Genomic DNA, 18,724 nt, shown 5'->3' with positions numbered 1-18,724 from the left:
GGGCCATGTTTAACAACAACAAAGCTACATGAATACATCCATTTCAAAACTCTTACAGAACATGTGCAATATAATCCAAGTACTTGTATGTTTAGTACTTCCCAAAAGTGGCTTTTTGAAGGGGAACTCTTTTTAAAGCCAAACCCTACTGGTAAAAAACAAAATTGAACCTTACTGAACACAGGAGCTGCTGGTTTATTGTATTACTTTGGTGTTTTGAAAGGTTAGTTTGGATCACCAAAGTCACACAATAACACAAACAAATTAGACATCTAGGTAGTGGTAGACCAGCCGCCTCAGTTCAGTGAGGCAAAATTACTGTTTTAATCGACGGAATCTGGCTTTGAAGAGAGCATAGATAAGTTTCACTCTCAGTTCCCCATTGGAAAGGGCTGTCTGTTTGGGAAGTACTGAACATACAACTGAATAAAGGAGACCTGGATTATAATGCACACGTTTTGTGATAGTTTTTTAACAGATGTTTTGATATACGTAGTTTTGATGATGCCAAGCATGAACCCCTACAACTCAAGTATTTTCTCCTTCACAATGATCCTACATTCATTGTGAAGGCATTCCAGAAAAAAAAAAAAAATTCACAAATTCAATGTCACACTGGGTGAGAAACTGATATGCAAATGATCATTTATGGAGTGAAATATTCCTTTAAGAAAACTTTCTGTGTCTATGTTTTTCTTCACAACTTCCAACCCTCTCTGCCTCCCTCATGATCTGCTACTATGATTGCAACCTTACCTTGGCAAAGGGGCACTGGTGCATTCCACTGGTAGGTCCCCTGTGCAGTCCGGGTGCATGTGGAACTGCTCTGACCAATAAGGCGGAAGCCTTGGTCACAGTTGAAGCGAAGTGTGCTGCCCAGCTTAGTGCCGGTCAGACTGTGCACTGTGCCATTCACAGGGTTGTTCGGAGGGCTGCAATAGGCCGCTATAAAAAAAGAAAAGAAAAGGTGAAGATATAAATAAGAGTACCAATAAAATCAAGAGCAACAAGCATAAAAACCCAATAATGATGCAAGATGATGCAAGTTTGTGTTGAGGAGGTGAAGGATTAATGCGCCCTCAGTAACACAGAGCCCCCAATCTCTTTTGCATCTGTCTTCTCTGCCTGGCGTGGTAAAGGAGGATATGTATTAATACAAGCGCTACAACACAATCTCTTTAAGGCAAAAACTGCAGACTAGAGACAAGGAAAATTGATTAAAGGAAACTAATGTGCTGCAAAGCGAAACTGGAGTTTGTCAGCAGCAGCAGAGGAGGATCGTAAAAGTGATGGATATATAATAACAGGAACAAAGTATCTGTTTTTGTTTGTTGGCTAAATTGGCCGCTGCAATAATCGTTTATCATCCCAAATGGTGGCAGCAACAGGTCCATGGTTTTCAAAGAAAGGGACACTCTGAGGCCTGAATTGCATTTTGTAGATCTTAAGATAACATGACATCACCACACACCTACTGGAAAATAAATAAGAACACACACTGTGAAAAAGGAAAACATTGTGATGCAACAGTACGTGGTTATGAGACATAAAATGGTTCTCATTGTGAGAAGAGATTAGGACTGAAGTGCATTATCCATTACACTTAATCACTATGACCACATTACAGTTCTATAAAAACGCAGATTCAGAGTCAAGCCACTCACATGTGGCAATGAAAACGGCCTTCCTTTTTAAGTCAGCGGGAATTTTTAGCACCATGCAATCAGATAAAACTCCTGTTCAGTATAAAAACTTACAGCCATGTCAGCGGTGCAATATGTATTCAGCGTTTTATGGGATGTTGCTGTCTCACACAAATTGTTCCAACGAGACAGAGAATGTGAGACTTTTCAAGTGAGCTGACAGTTCATTTTGTGGAACTGAAGTTAGATAAAACAGACTTTAGGTGGAATATGACACTGAGGTTCACCAAAAAAGAAGTTAGATTTTTTGGTAGATAAAACACAGTAGCTGTACTTGATGCTTTTGCCATTTTTTTTAAGTGTAGCATTCAAGTTTGAAGCACATGTCCACTCCAGAATAATCAAGGGATGAATTCTCATTAATGCCCCCCCTTGGTGGCTACGTGGGTAAAGAATTTAACACCCTTAAACTCAATGCTTCAATCCAATGATATTAAATACACCAACTGAGCTACTATATGTTTCCTGGCAAGGCCTTCTCCTGTCAATCACTGTGACAGAGCCACCCTTGAGTTCAATTCTTCACTTCTGTCTGTGTCTAACTCATTTGCTCCTCTCTCTGTGTTCCTCGCTCCTTCCCTCTCTGCCTGTTATAGTACATAGCTCGTCTCACTGCAATCAGCCTTGCAGCTCAGAGGAATAAGATCTACATTGGCAGGTGACTGGATTGGAATAGATAATAGAGAGGAGGAGAATAAAGGAGGGAGGGGTGTAGTGATACAGACAAAGGGAAGGACATATGAGCATAAGGAGACACTAAGGAAGATAGTGACAGAGCCAGACTTTGAGTGAGACAACAGAGGAACAGTGAGAGAGGCTACGGATGGAGTGAAAGAAGTGAAATGGCCAGTTGCTAGAGGAGGTGTCTGCAACTTGGTGATGGAAGACCGGTCCATGGAGAGAAAAAGACAGACTGATGAAGAACACAGACAAAAACATGACTCTGCCTGTGCCATCTGCTTCTTTCTCCCCACCAAGGTACTACAGAAGGCGACTCCATATTGACCACGGCAACTTGTGAGTTGTCAGCCATCACTAAGCCTGCTATGGCAAAATCCATCATGGCAAAAAAAAAAAGTAAGAGAGGCAGGAGAGGAAAAAAAAGGGCAGAAAATGACAGAACATCCGGTTTGGGAGACAGAGAGCTCCACTGAGAGGAGGAGGGAGACAATTAGTCAATCTGGCTGAGTGGTGTTGATATAGAACGGAGGGAGCCTTTTAAATATTTACACAGTCATAATTCAGAGCGAGTTATGCAGGTGTCGTATACCAACAGATCTTTCTTGGGAACAGGACAGAACAGAAGAATAATAAGCAATACAAGGAACAGCGTTCACTAATTCCCAGGCCCGAGCAGCACAGCGAGGAGTGCTGCAGATGTCTGCCGCCCCCGGTAGGTTGTCATGGAGATGGGTCATATTTCTAGCCATTTCAGCTGCGGTTGGCAGCCCAAATGTTTGTCTTGTTGACACAGTATGCTAAAGGCACCTCTGATGAGACTGAACATGCAACCATGTCTGGAAGTAACAATGTTCTTCTGGTAATCAATCCTAAATGAAATCACATTTTATAAAAATCTTCAGGCTGGTGTGTGCCTGGTCTTGACTCACCTGAGTAGCGTATGCGAAAGCCTTTGTGGCTGGTAGTGTGATCGAAGGACCAGTGCAGGTAGACTTTGTTACTGGAGCTGGTGATGCTCAGCGGGTTGGAATAGTTACCACTGAGAGTAATCAGGAGAGGGCTCTGTCTGGATGGACCTGAGGTGAGAAAGAAAGAGAGAAAAAACAAAAATATGAAGAAGAATCGATCTTGAAAAGTCTCATAAATTCAGATAGATTCAGAACGCTGCTGCTGCTCGAGTACTCACTAAGACCAAGAAAGTGGATCACATCACTCAAGTTCAGAGGTCTTTAACACTAGCTTCCTGTCTCTCAGAGAACTGATTTCAAAATACTGCTGTTGGTTTTACAAAGAACTAACATGTTTAGGGCCCAAAATACATTTTTGACCTTCTGTGAATCCTCTCAGGTTGATGTATCTGTTTGTGCTTTACATGGATATGTAGTAGGCACATGTATACATATATACAGTATATGCGTACAAGTGATACATTTATTAGTGCGAATACTATTATTATCTGAGTAAAGCATTCTTTTTTTATTATTTATTTATTTATTATTATTTTATTATTATTATTATTCATTTTCCTGTCTTACTTATTTCTGTATTTTTTTGGCCTTTTTTTCCTCTTTTATTGTACGACTTAGACATCACAGGTCATCCTAAGCGAGCCAGCGTGGGGAGGGGAGGGAAGGATTAGACAATATGTTAATTGTCCTCTTGGGGTTTCAATACCTGCAAAATTTGTAAAACATGTTGACACATTTGGATGAGATGCTGCTATGTCTATATATGATTTTTATTTAGTTTCTCTGCAGAGTATTAATAATAAATTCTGCAAAGAAACTAAATAAAAATTTGATCACAAAAATAGGAATCCTCTCAGGTTATCTGGGACGGGTCCGCTCTGTCTCCAGAGAGTCAAGACTAGACATGGAGAAGCAACATTTGCTTTATGTGCACCCCATATCTGACACAAGCTCGCAGAAAATTGCAAGTCTGCTGCAACTCTAAGAAAACTTCTCTGATTTCTGCTGTCTTTTTATTAAATCCAAAACTTATCGTTTTTAAACCGCACTGTAACTTTTATTCTTGTATGTCATACCTGTGATAATAGATTTTATAATTTGTTTTTATTTTCTATTCTCTAGCTCTTTAATGGCAATTTAACTGCATTTCAATGTCCTTTAAAATGTCTTCCTTTTGCACTTAGTCTCAATGCTTTTGATGTTTTATGTAAAACACTTTGAATCGCCTTGTTGCCGAAATGTGCTTTAGAAATAAACTTGCCTTACCCAAAAAGAAAAGCGATAATACTTTTGTATAAACCACAACAAGCACTGGGTCTTCAAAAAAACAGTGTGTGTGTTCAATCATGTACACACTTAAATCTGAACACTAATTTGAATAGCATTTTCCTAGTGAATGCAAATTGATAGAATAGAGAATATCATTTATAAAAAAAAAACTCATTTTGCACAGATTTATTTTTTTAAGTCTAAATTTTAAAATGAATATCATTTTCCCTAGCTGTGGCTTTTTGAAGGATTGAGCATTTTGTTACACTTGCAGTAAAATCAAAAGTTGCTAAGCCTAATTGTGGATAAAAGATTTCTTTCCATAATTGGCTTGGCAGCCCCAAGGTTAGCAAATGTCTGTTCCCCTCCACTCGGCACAAGATAAAAAGCACTAATCAGGAACACTAGTGTGTACGTCCGCCATTTTCTCAGAGCAGCCTGGCAGAGTTGCTGACTGTGCCTCTAATCACATGCAAATATACAAGGCAGATGTAGATGTTCTGTCACCATGAAAGGGAGCCTGTGTGTGATTCTCTGTTAGTAGATGCAGAGAGCTTTGTTAGGGACGGAATATTCAGCTGTCCGGCGTATTTCAGCCTTTAATTGTGGATATTTGTGAAAATTAGTCTTTGGCAATGGAAGTGTGAGGGGAGGTGGGACACATGGACATTGGGTCAATAGAAGACAGAATGGTAGATGTAGTGGGCATCACTCAGACCAGGAGCTCGATGCATAAATGACCTGTGCACACAAAAACCGTGCACACTCTTTTCCCCTTACATTAACTGTTTTTTTTATAAAGGAGGAATGTGCGGTGAGAATGTGTGCACCTTATGCATACTTCAGAGCAGGCGTACACACAGTTTTTACTGAGCTGCAGGTTAGATGTTAGATTAAATATAAATCGAGAGATGGACGACATTGTTTTTAGGATGTTTGCTAATTTCACTGACTGTGTTATTATTTTTGAAAGTTACACTCTGTTCTGTAAAATGTGTATCAAGTGCACATTTGTAGATTCAATTTTAAATTATTTTTGAGTGATTCATTTTATCATTATTTCTATTTACACCATTGCAGAAACTTGGTGATTCGACGCAGTTGCTGAAATTGCTCTCTCTTTACAGTATTTCTCACTGATAGGTCTGATGAGTGGTGAGGGGGCACAAGTATCAAGAAGCAAATGTATGTTTAAGGATGTTTCTGCATCCCTTCATGGGACGCAGTGATGAACATTTATAAACCAGAATGAGGCGTACACATCTTTGTAAATCTGATGAAAAGAATGTGTATGCACTTTTCTGCCTTTGTGTGTACACACGGTTTTAGTCGTGAATCTACACAGACTTCTATGCATCTGGCTACTGCAATGTAACAGGATGCTCAGTTCAACTCTTACTAATAAAGAAAAGTAAAATGTAAAATAATCATTATGCTGCATAATTAAAATACATGATACTGATGCTGAACAGATGAAGGGACTCACCATCAAAGATTTCAAGCTCATCAAACTGACGGCTGGTCTGGAAATGCTCTATAGTGAAGGTGATGTTGTAGCCAGGTTCCACTTTGACGACCCAGGAGCAGGACTCAAAGTGAGGGAAACCGCTGCCTGGTGACTGGCTCATGATGACACCTGTGGAAGCTGTTAGCACCTCATTCATTGGACAAGTCACTGTTGAGAGAAATAAGAGGCAGAGACCAAACAAAATCCAATTAATTGGAATTGTAAAAACAATGGTTTGTTGATGTTTTGCTGTTCTATGTTGTTTCATAATTGCACACAACCTCTAATTCTTTTTAGTGAATTTAATTTACCTTGAAGCATAAATTGGATTGGTTAGACCCATGCTGTTGCTGGAGGGCAACTCAATATGACTAAAAGCATAGCTAAGTTAATTGTCATCCTGGTCCTGATGCTGTTGCAGGAAACAAAGCTGTCCACACTAAGTCAGTCCAGAAATGACTTATGTATTGTATAACATTATTGAATTGCCATGAGCATATTCCCTCCTCCTTGCCCATTGTCAGTTTGTGACAGATGTGATGTTAACTTGCTGGCTAACACTCACATCTGCCTGAAAGTCCTATTACTGTAGCACGTCTGGGCGGACCACATCCATCCACTCGCCAAATTTACTCTGTGACATCCTTTGACATTTCCTAGTGGTTTCAGTCTGTATTATCAGACGTTACACAGCGCTCCTGTCTGTTGCGTTTTTGCCGCGATGCTGTGAAGCCAGCCTCTTAATCTGCCAGAGCTGTCTGCATACACAGTGGAAACCCCAAAAAACAAACTGCAACATGAAAGGAAGCCAATGCTGCAACGACGACACAATGCAACTGCTGCACAGTTTTTTCCTTCCCATTGTTTTTGCGGCTCACTTAATGGGGCTGAGGAGATGGACTGTGAAATAACTCTTTCCACAGCAGGGGAAGATACACGTTTGCTCTTTTTGTAGCTAAAATAGATAACATTTACTTACATGAAGTAAATTTTCTGTCTTAAAAAATTAACTGTTTTGTACTGTATATCACTCAGGGTTCCCACACATGTCCATAGACAAAATTTCCATGACTTTTCCAGGTTGTCCATGACCTTTGGAACCCTGATCACTACTTCCCATAAGGAAAAGAGTCCTAAGGGCCTACTCTGACATACATTATAGTATGAACTGTTTTGATATTGAAACCATGCTGGAAGTCAACGCAACAGCTTGCTAAAGAGCTCTACAGTTAACAAAAGATCATTTCAGAAAAAAACTTTTATTTATCTTGTTAAACACCAGCCAGGGGCTTTACTTATTTTAATAGTAGAAACAACAGAACACACAATAAGATGCTGCAAATGTGATTAATGCCGCTTCAAAATGCATGTGACCAGGTGTTTTTGGCATGCATGTGCATTTTGTGTGCGTGTGTTTGTCAACCAAATATGGCAGAAAATCTAGTCAGGGGTATAAATGCCCCTGTTGTTTGCCACAATTTGAATACTGGAGCCTGTTCTGCCTCAGGTTAAGGCAGCACTTGGCACTTGCAGGTCCTTCATTACAGTGGTGAAAAAAATACTGAACGTTCGCAATCACATTCTAGCAGCACCTCCTTTGTGGGACAAAGTGTAAACTTGCTTTTGTGTATGTAGTTTGGGCCGTGTGTTTTTGTCAATGCACTGGTGTGTGTGTGTGTTTGTGTGTGTCTTGGCTTGTTCAACCTCCTCTCTGTGTGCTCATAGGGGAAGAGATTATTAAATTCACAGGAAAAACATTGTGGCACACAGCCTAGGTTAAACAGCATTTGCAAATAACTCTTAGCTTTGTTATTTTTACCTTGCTTGGTGTGTCAACTAGGTGGATTTACTGCCTCAGGAAATTTCAGATAATGTCAGGTTAGCTGTCACTCACAAGGTATGTTAAAATGAGGTATGTTTCTGTCAAATGCTTTCGCCGCATCTTTTCGCTGTTCATTGTATTTGTATTAACTGCAAATCCCAAACAAATATTGTCACAAGACAAACAAACACTAAATATCAGCTAATGATGGTCAAGATACTTTTATCTTAGGGGCTTTTATGCCTATATTAAAAAGTGAACAGTAGAAAGATCACAGTTAATGAGGGGAGAGAAAAATGGTGAATGACATGCAACAAAGGTCCCCAACTGGGATCAAACCCCTTGGGCACCAAGATGCCCCATGAAACAATAGCTGTTTCTCAAAACATCTATTGCTTGCATATAATACAATTTTCATAGCACGCACAGTAATAATACTGTAGTACCATCTAGGGCTAACACCTTCTGTTCGGATGGTTGATTGGTTGGTTTATTGATATTGTTTTGTCAAATGAAATCTCATTGGTCAGACAATTGCTGGTATTGGTTCCATAAAGACATGTTTCCCCCAAAGTGTGTTTTTTGTTTGTTTGTGGTTCAGTACATTTATGTGACATTTGTGGTTATGCCTCGCCTCTGCTCCCCTGTGTGAAGTGACAGTGACGAGTGCTTTGCTTTACAATGAGTCGCTGAACATTTTTCAAATCTGATTTTTTTAATAGGAAAACTTCATAAAAATTCACTGAAGACATTCAATGTTGGATTTATCATTGTGGATTTATTTTTACAAAGTCTTGAAAAAGACATCGTAATTCAAGACTGGATTACAAAGCATCTGAAAGGGTCAAGATCGCACCGGAACCCATGCTGAAGCTACATGATGGCTAACGTTTGCTTCTGGGTTGAAAAAATGAAAGTCTCTTGCACCCAGGAATATTTAACGTTGCTGTCTGTAGGTCCTTTCTGACAATGCAGACCACAAAGTGATCTTCTACAATGCCAAGTATTTCAAATTTTTTGATGCTTTGTGGCAAAACAGACTTGCCCACACAGATCAGCAGAAAAATACTTCGCTTCAGCAATGATGTACACAGTTTATTTTTTATATAACGTTACATTACACGTCCCATTTATTTTAACCTTTTGGACCGCTGCATAAGGCATTCCACTTCCCCAAACACAGACTTTACTTGCCCTGGGCAAATGTTAATGTTGAGCCCTGTAAAAATGCTTTGGTGGACACTCAACTCAATCAGGTAGAGTGCACTCAGTGCACTGTGGTGGATTTAGTTAATCTGGATATAATGTGCAGAATTTCTACCCGCCATCGACCAATCGATTGGTTGAGGAGTCCATGGAATTTAAGTCGACCAAGTTTTTCTTTGGTTGATAACAGCCCTAGTGCCATCATGTTGAATATGCAGGAACTACAAATATACGCTTTTATTATCTTACTTTGGAAGCAGAAGTGACAGTAATCTATTCTCATCCCAATTCCAAGAAGTCTGTGAAATCATTTATAACCTGAAGCACCTCTGTGGATGTGAGTCAAAAAGCTTAAATCCATCACTGATAGTGAAACTGATTGTGCTGGAAAGTAGCACATAAAATCTGAGAGTGAAGTTCATTAACCAATCAATTTCCTGAGGATGAGATGTGTGTTGTCAGTGACCTTTCAGAAAGCTCCAACATGTTTTCAAAACTGCCTTCAGCTCGTCTTGGAGCTGATGGAGACAGACAGGCACGGGCTCTTATCGATAGGCTGCTACTTATTAAACTAATCCACTTTGAAATGAAGCATAACTCTGTTTGGCTGTAAACAAAAGGGTATTAGGGGACAAATCTGACAGCTGGAAAAAAAAAAGGCAACTTCAACACGCAAGGTGAGATCAACATTGATAGGGCTCAAAATGAAATTTCCCTTTAATGAGACAGGGAATGGAATAAACTGGGAGCAGGAGTGGCAATCTGTGAGACATCCTCTCCGTTTGTGTATAAATTGCTTATGGTATGCAACAGCCAGCCTCCCAATAAAATAAGATGCTGTGGAAGGCTTCTGTTCAGCGACGAGCACAGATGCACACACATTTGCATTTGTACATGTACATGTGTATACTCCAGTATGGATGAGCACATGCATAAAGACCCAATACGTCAAGCTTACATCGCTGTTGAGACGACTTGACTCATGTTGGTATTTAATTAGCATAAGCCGTGGAGCGATAACGAGCTGATTGAAGGGGATGGGCCACAACATAAGCATTAGCGTGGATCAGGACCTAACAACTCTGAGAAGTCAGGAAGGACAATGAAGATGTAAAAAGGGGCAGCTGTAATCCATTCAGTGGGACTAAAAGAAAGGAGCTGGGGCAAAAAAATAATAATCTAGGGAACAAAAAGGAGACAGGCGGAGAGTCGAGGGAGGGCGAAAGGACCGAGTGGGATGAAGAAAGCGAGTTAGCTGGGAAACTAATGTGATGGGTGATTATGCAGGTTTTAACCAGAACTCTGTCTGGGGGATAAACACAGGGATTTTGGATCATCAGAGCTCATTGTGTTTCATTAATAAATTCAAGCAACACTTTGTACCAATGCTGTTGCTTTGTGTGTGTGTGTTTGTGTGATGCTGGAACTCCCCGTGGTCTCAGCCGACAGCAGATGCAGTCGAGGGCTGTTGGTCCAATATAACCATTTTTAATCAAATGGAAGGCAAATCAAATAATGCGCAAACCAACTGGTTGCTCCAAAGGCAGGAAACACAAGAGAGGCTAAACCCATTTGCCGTTGTGACTGGCAACATTTCTCCGTATTAAATAAAGAAAAAAAAGTGTCTGTCTGTGTGTGTATGGTTGTGGATTTTATCTAGTGTGTGTCAGTGATGGGAGAAAGCTGGGACAGAGAAAGACAGATCTGGGTATTGATAGACACCTGTGGGTAAAAGTGACAATACATTGCACTGTGTTGTTGTGTTTTGAACCCGCCTCAGAGAAAGACAAAAACAAAAAGACAACAGGGAATAAAGGGGAATGTGTGTTACATAAGAACAGAAGCTAGTGAGTCAGGGGAGGGAGGGGGTGAGGGAAGGGGGGGGGGATGCAGAGGATGAGAGGATACTGGAGCTGAGGGGCAAGCAACACTGCAGAACCGCCTGTAGGATCCAGTGCTGCTCTCTGGTAGACTATCACAATGACAGCAGCCACTGCTGTGTAACCCAAACACACACCAGACCAGTGTGTATGTTTATACAGTAAATGTGCAATGTGTGGAATTGAATGTGTATGCGTGTGGGGGGACAGCTAGACATGCCGGGAGGGCTGTCAGAGCTAGAAGTGGTGATTTGATAGGTGCAGCTGCAGCCGGCATGTCCCCTGCATTTCAATGAGCTGCGCACTTCGTCTCTTCGTTGCCCTCCAACTAAGTCTCACCCTGTCTCTCTTTCTCGCCTCCCCTTTTAACTCCTGTCCTACTCTCACTTACTCGCCATCCCTCTGCTCATTTAGCAGTCTCTTGGCTACCCTTCCAGACAGGCTTTTTCCTCAAGAATCCTGCTCATTCAGACTAATCTCAAACTTATCTCTTCTCTATCATACGCGCCAGTCTTCTCCTCTTCCTTCACATTAGCATCGGTCTGTTGTCTCACTGTCCTCTCTGCACTCAACTTCCTCTCACTCAGCTCCTTCAGCTTCTCCTCTCTATCACCCTGCTCTGTCTATGCAGGCAAAATGACAGCTTGCAGGCAGAAGGAGCATGGTGGAACTGTTTGTCCCCAGTACAAGAGTCTCTCTCCGCATAAGGGAAACAATTAACGGGCTACACAAGCCGTGAACAAAAAGTGCAGAACTGCAAGTAAATGCATTTAAATGTTACTGAATTACACTTGGACTTTTCAAGACACAGATTTGTTTCTCGTTGCAAGTCAAAGCTGTAAGCATGAAATTTTCAGAAATTCAAATACAAGGCAATGTCAGTGGATGTTTTCACTTGTCTCAACTGCAGATCTCTCCAGGTGCAGTGAAGGGTTAGCAGGCAAAAGGCAGAACTTCATAGAGTGAGAATGAACACACATACACACAAAAGATTTCCCTTATTGCTTTTTTTTCTCACTTCAGTTTCGATACTCTCAGCCGCCTCTGTATCCTGGTTACTTTGTTCCAAGTCTTTTATTAAGCTTCTCTTTCCCTTTCAATGTCCTCTTTCTTTCACCAACTCTTCTTCCTTTTTCCATCTCATGCTAAGAGCATTTGAATATTTTTCCTATTTAGCACTCCAAATTAGTTGCATTCATCAAAATCCGCCTACTCTCCTTCGTCCACCAGATAACCCAAACATACAAAACCACAATGACAAAGCAAGACAGAGGGAAAAAAGAATGAAGATGGTTTGACAAAAAGAAAGCAAGAGAGTCAACGATACATGGTTATGTGATATTTTGACGCAGAGAAAAAAAACTTAGGGACCCCTCTATAAACCCAGTCTCTTGCCCAGAGGAAAAGTGTTGCACATAACATACAGTATGATGATGATGCAGTGTGCTGGGAACACTGCACTCATTGATTCCTCTGGGAGGATGATATCTCAGCATGTAGAGAGCGCCACAGCAGCCATCCTCAGCCTCATGGGAGCCAAGTATCATCCACAGAGATGGAGAGTGCTACCAAACTGATATGTGGTTGCAGCTCCATGACTACAGGCAGAAAGAGCACCCACGGGAGCCAGAAATAAAGCAAAACTCAAACTACTGCATGAGACTGTGATTACAGAGAAATTATATTGGCTACCTATAACCCTGCTGAAAATAAACTCACAGGGTAGCTGTTTGGCAGAGGGACACAGTGTGTCACCTGTGTTGTGATATATTTGTGAAACACAATGACTTGTCAGGACTTGAAAATTAGATGATACATCTCAAGGACCTTATTCTGCAAACAATAAAATGTACTGACTATGTAGTATAGAGACAAAGTTGCTACTGTTTTTGGAAAGAGTGCATATGCAGCACTATATGGCAAGCCCATACAAACAGCCTTTATCCTGTGAGTAAGACTCATCTTTTAGTAATATTTAACAGCTGTATCTACTGTTTCTATGCTGGAGCACACAGCGGCCTGTACGTTTTGGACTTTTAAAGAGCCCGTTTGCTACTTTTTGATCAGCTACAATGCATTTGCAAGGAAGTTCAGCCACAGAGATGATACAGATTCACTTGAATACTTTGAATAATGGTTATTCTGTGCCATCCTGTTGCCCAGAGAGATACGAACAAAAGCTCTGAATTATTTTTAAACACGTTCCACTGTTCATTTTACTTTAAATGATGGCTGAGCATAATTTACAATATCTATCTTTACATATGTCTGGCCATAATTTTCTATTAATAACCATTAATTACTACTACTATTAAAACGTTGGAGCTATTGGGAAATTCAAACATTTTAGAGTTAGTTTCAGTTGTCAAACAGCAAAGTTTTAAATTAAAGAAAATATTCAAATTCACCATTTTTGTGAGATCATTTTGCTAATTTTTGGCTTTTTTTTGGACATCACACAAAATTGTTGCCCAGCAGCAGAAGGATATATGCACCAGCACATGGACAAACTACCTTTTAAGACTTTTGGGCTAAAAATACAAAAACACCAGTATTCATTTAGCATTCAACTACTTCTCACAGAGGACTTAAACTCAACACACAGATATTTCGCAACCTTTTTACAGTATTTGAATATTCTATTGATTTTTGGGAAGATCATAATAAAAACACAGCAGGAGGAGAAAAACATGTTAAATGTAACTTGGAGGGAATGCAGTGACAACATGCAAAAAGGGAAAGCTTATGACTGAAAGCATTGCAGGTTTGATCTCTGCACCAGCTGAAAATGGGGGGCAAAAGAGCAGTGCTTGCCTCTCCTTCACTACCACCACTGAGATGCTTTTGAACAAGGTCCTTAACCCCCATCTGTTCAAGTGGAGCTACTCCATGACCAACTGTATGATTGTGAATATGGCCTTCCTGAAAAAAAAACAAACAAACAAAAAACATGCCTTCCCTTGGATTCAAGTTTTCTAGCCGCAGGCAGTCACTTACCATCACATGAGGGTGGAGGCCCCTCAAACTCCAAGTGTGTCCCCAAACGGCAGGTCAGGATGCTATTTCCATTTAACTGGTAGCCTGGGAGACATCGGTAGCGTACTATATCACCTAAACAGAGAGAAATGGAGGAGGAAGAGATGGTGGAAACATCAATATGACTGTTACAAGCAAAAATGTCTTCATACACCAATCAGTGCTCCTTAGCCAGGACACTGATATAATGCAGAAGTAATCATGACCCATTGTGTGTCTCAGTGAAAGAAAACGTTAACAGTGGAAAAAAAGTAGCATAATAAATCCCCACTGGGGCTCCTATAGATGAAACACTATGTCAATGTTGCTTCCTTTGTGTCTCTGAATAATAATGCATCAAGGAGCTATGCAAATAAACAGATAAGGAGAATTAATCTCCATTGTCTTCTACTGGGGAAAATGAGAGCACCTGCCTCAAATCCCTCTGGCTTCTGATTATTTTGTCATAATCATTCATTTATGCTGCTGCCTCAAAATCCCCTGGGTTATGTTGTTTGGGGTGAGTGTGCATTGCCTTATGGGATGTGTAGTCAGTGAACACAGGGCAATGCAGACGGTCAAAGCCAGAATGTGAACTGACAGTGGGATTAACTATTAAATAGGCTACATTCCACAAGTCAGGATGGGACGGAGATCTAATGGGAAAAAAGTCAGCAGTGTCTAGAAAGCAGTGAGCGTGCGTGTCTGTATGTGTATGAATGTGCCTTTTTGTGGCAGCATTTCCACATACCGATTTTAAACTCTTTGCTTGCCATCAGGATCTCTGCATTAGGAATGATGGGGGGTGGCAGGCAGAACTGCAGTCTGTAAGCTTTATTGAGAGCATCAAAGACATGAAAGGAGTCAAACACAGAATGTGCCAAAAATAAAAATAACCATCAAGTAAGAATAGAGTAATATACATACCTTGATAGCTGATACGAAATAATCCACCTTTCTCTGTGTTACTACGGAAGCGAATCAGCACCTGATTGGACGTGCTGCTGGGTGGGTCATTGGGTTCTCCATCTGTAAACACTCCCAGTTTCCTGGCTGTCTCCTGTGGACCATCCCTAAAAGGAAAGAAAAAGGTCAACTATATCTTCTAATATAACTATACGCCGGAGTAAAGCGACGATAATTAACCATTGGGATTTTCTGTCAGCAGAATCTGCTCAAATGCTCACTCGGTCTCTAAACATAAAGTACCTCCAGGCTCTGTGACGCATATTTGTGAGAAAACCAAACAAAGCCACATGCCAGATTATTGTCAAGCAGCTTCCAGCAGGAGAGTATAACCAAGCTGCTCTCACTTCATCATACCCAAAGCAATTACTCTGGGCTGCTCTGGGTGATTATGTTGAAATAAGGTAAAAATTACAGATAAGCGTGGAATGACAGGTCTGGATTGCGCTATTCCTGCTAACTGCCATCCAATGGGAGTGTCTCTGGAAGCTGCGGCCCAGCCTTGGCAGTCCCCTGGCGTGGGCATGGCCGATTAAGCCAGCTCCCAGATTCCTGCCACAACCATTCAGCTTAAAAACCATCTGTCTTTGGCTGTCAGACTGGGCATGGGAGATTACAAGCAGCTCTGGAAACGGCTGGCTAGGGACTGCTGCCTGACAGCACTCTGGCCAAGCCGCCATTACGAGGCCCATTTCCTTGGCTCAGTAGTTCAGTGGATAGATACACAGCGGTGGTAACTGGAAACTGGGGAACATGATAGTCCCCATCTTGGCTCTGCATGAGCTTGTTGGGAAAGATCAGCACAGCGGGGTCCGTTTACAGAAGAGCAACAATACGCTAAAAAGTGGACATTTTGGCTCACTATAGCCATGTCAATTAGGTCATATAAACTTTCCATGCACTAAAAAAATCTTCACCCAAAATTCTACAAGCAGCCCAATCCTTAAAACATAGATGTCACCCCACGCCATGTGGACTTTTCATGTGGTCGTCAAGTTGCCAGGTTGGCTGGCAGTCAGATCTCCGGTCTCACTGAGAGCTGGGACCTTTGGAGCTTGTCTCAGGGAGAGGGGATCAACTGGGACTGGCAACCATCATGCATGCAAAATCCTGTCTTTGGTCGCACATATGGCAGGCCCAGTCGTGCAGTATGGAGGTGATGAAAGGAAGCTTTACCCCTCGGTTCTCAGTCAGGCAAAAAGACACACACCTACCGCTTAAATGTCCTGAACAAACATAAACACACACATTTCCACCTGCCAAAACCTACTCTCTGCCTCCCTTTTTCTAATACACACATATTTACGGAGGTGGAAACTGTGTTCCACCTACTGCTCTGATGATCCTCCATGGCTGAATACATTTATTACATGCCAGTGTTTGGTATTCAGGAAATATGAAATAAAACATATATTTTTCTTGCGCACATGAAAAGCCAAAACCCACAGAAGTATTTATCACAATCAGCGGTTTCTGGTGATGCACTGTAGGTTCGACGTACATTTTAAAAAAAGGTTGAAGGGATTTAATGATTGAAAGAATACATTCAAAAGAACTCCCTGTGTTTCAGGAGGAGGGCACACAAGCAGGGAATGGTGGGCATGAAGAGAGCAGTAAGGACATGAAGGAAAAAGGGATAAAGGCAGAGGTGAGCTTCAAATCTGCAGCTCTTTGTGCCACTGTAATGGATGATAAAGATGAGGTACACATGTGCTGGAAAGCCATGCTCTACTTGTTAGATAGACAACAAGCTGCGGAGTCACATCAGGAGGGCAGAGAATAAAAAGAAAGGAGGGGGTACTAGAGATTAGCTAACAGGAGTTTTGTCAAGCAACACAGCAGAGGCAGATATGGGAAAAATGGGGGTGTAACAGGTTGAAAAGTAGGAGTGTGTGACAAGGAGCTGAAGAAAATGCAATATGGAGGTGATGATAATGAGAGAACTGAACTGCAAACAAATAAATAAACAAGGCAACATTTCAATGACACTTAAGAACATCATAAAAACAGGGTTCCCACACATTCTTACCAATGAATTTTCAAAACGTTCCCTTTAACTTTTCTATATCTTATCCAATTTTCATGACTTTAAGTACTTTAAAATAGGTAGGCCTACAGCAATGCAGCCATTCATTATTATACACATTTACGCATTTGCGAATAAGCAAACTGCTTGTGACTGCAAACTCAACTTGCTTGTTAAACCTTCCTGCTACCAACTAGCTGCAAATGCCAATTGACCTGAAGGGCACATACATGTACCTCACAAAACATGAAAACCATGCCTCTTTTTTGGGGGATAGAAAACCGAAGAACCTACAATATGACACATTTGGATTTTAATTTTGACAAGTTTGATGCATTTATTTATTTTTAAACAAACATTGGGTGTATGGACATATCTAAGAATTGTTTTTGCGACCTTGCCTGATCCAGAGTGTCTGCGATACTGCAGACTTTGCAGTGGCATGATGCCGGTCTGCTCTATGCGTGTCACATGATAGTAGTGATGTCTGAGCTGGCATGCATAGGACTACATTTTTCAATTAGTAACACAAGGATTGATTTCACTTAATGTTAGACATCTTTTGGGATTTTTATGAAAATATTCAAACAATAGCCAAAACAATGTATATATTAAAAATGTTTTCATAACATTTTATTCATTGCAAACCATTTCCAGGCCTGGAAATTCGTTTTTCTAATTTCATAACTTTTCCAGTTTCATGAGCGTGGGAACCCTGTGAAAAGGTGTTTATACACATCTGCAGCAGCTGGAAGCAGTCATTTCTTACCAGACAGTGATGAAGTCGTGCGGTCCATGAACCTGCAGCAGAGTGAAGTTGATTTTGATGCCAAAACCATGCGCCACAGTAATCAGCCAGGAGCAGTCAGCTGAGCTCGGGTATTCCTCTGGGTAACCCGGGGAGAAGATGGTGCCATTTTCTGATGTGATGTTCCCACCACAAGGCACTGAGGGAGGGAAGGAAGAAAGGGAGTAAATATATTTATATCAGTGGGCCAGGAATATAACAGGAATGATCCATAATTCAGCTGCAATAGGTGGAAAAAGGGGATTTTTCATCCCCTTCTTCTTCTGCTTCCCTTCTCAGTGTCTCTCTTCCCCTCTCCTTCACTCTTCGTCTAGTGCCCAGGCGCTTGTCTGAGCTAAAGATTAGCCAGTAAAGCCTGTTAGCAAGTGGGGACTTGGATGGAGTGTTTTGCTAAGATAAGGCCTCAACCCTTTCCCACTGGGGGTGAACACAGAGAGTGTGGAGATGAGGCGAGGGGTTAGTGTGGACTGTGCTTTTTGAGGTGTGTGTATACAGTATGTGGATATGCATGTGTGTGTGTAAACTTGTTTGTGTTTGAGTGACAGCAAAGGTTAAAACAGCATGTCTATGTGAAAGCTGACAGCACTTGTTCCTCACATGCCTCGTATCCTTAGGTTAAAAATATCCTGCACAGCTTGACAAATACAGTAACACTCAGTCATACGCATGCAAACTAGTCTGCAGCCAGCCTCAAATCTGCATGCAAAGAATTTGTAACTATATTTCAAACATTCCTCGGGAACTCGGGAGGTTCTAACCAACTTGGCGATTAGGAAGCTTAACATTCCCGCTGGTGCCCTTAGAGAAACCCCATATTCACTGCGGTGGTGCAGGGAAAATCAGGAAGGAGTGGTAATCGCAGTAGTGCAGGCA

General features: G+C 41.3%; 1 protein-coding gene across 1 annotated transcript in view; it reads right to left on the bottom strand.

Moving 5' to 3' along the window:
• csmd2 (CUB and Sushi multiple domains 2) overlaps positions 1-18,724 on the bottom strand; it is a 285,801-nt gene that overhangs the window by 37,503 nt on the left and 229,574 nt on the right. Inside the window, exons 44-50 of the mRNA XM_042506230.1 lie at positions 17,813-17,990; positions 14,979-15,124; positions 14,803-14,883; positions 14,034-14,147; positions 6,108-6,296; positions 3,314-3,460; positions 757-945 (exon numbers count right to left, since the gene is read on the bottom strand). Coding sequence (XP_042362164.1) covers positions 757-945; positions 3,314-3,460; positions 6,108-6,296; positions 14,034-14,147; positions 14,803-14,883; positions 14,979-15,124; positions 17,813-17,990 — 1,044 coding nt within the window. The remainder of the gene's footprint in view (positions 1-756; positions 946-3,313; positions 3,461-6,107; positions 6,297-14,033; positions 14,148-14,802; positions 14,884-14,978; positions 15,125-17,812; positions 17,991-18,724) is intronic.

This window comes from Plectropomus leopardus, chromosome 18 (assembly GCF_008729295.1).
Source record: "Plectropomus leopardus isolate mb chromosome 18, YSFRI_Pleo_2.0, whole genome shotgun sequence".
NCBI classification, from domain to species: domain Eukaryota; kingdom Metazoa; phylum Chordata; class Actinopteri; order Perciformes; family Serranidae; genus Plectropomus; species Plectropomus leopardus.
This window is presented reverse-complemented; position numbering and strand designations above follow the sequence as displayed.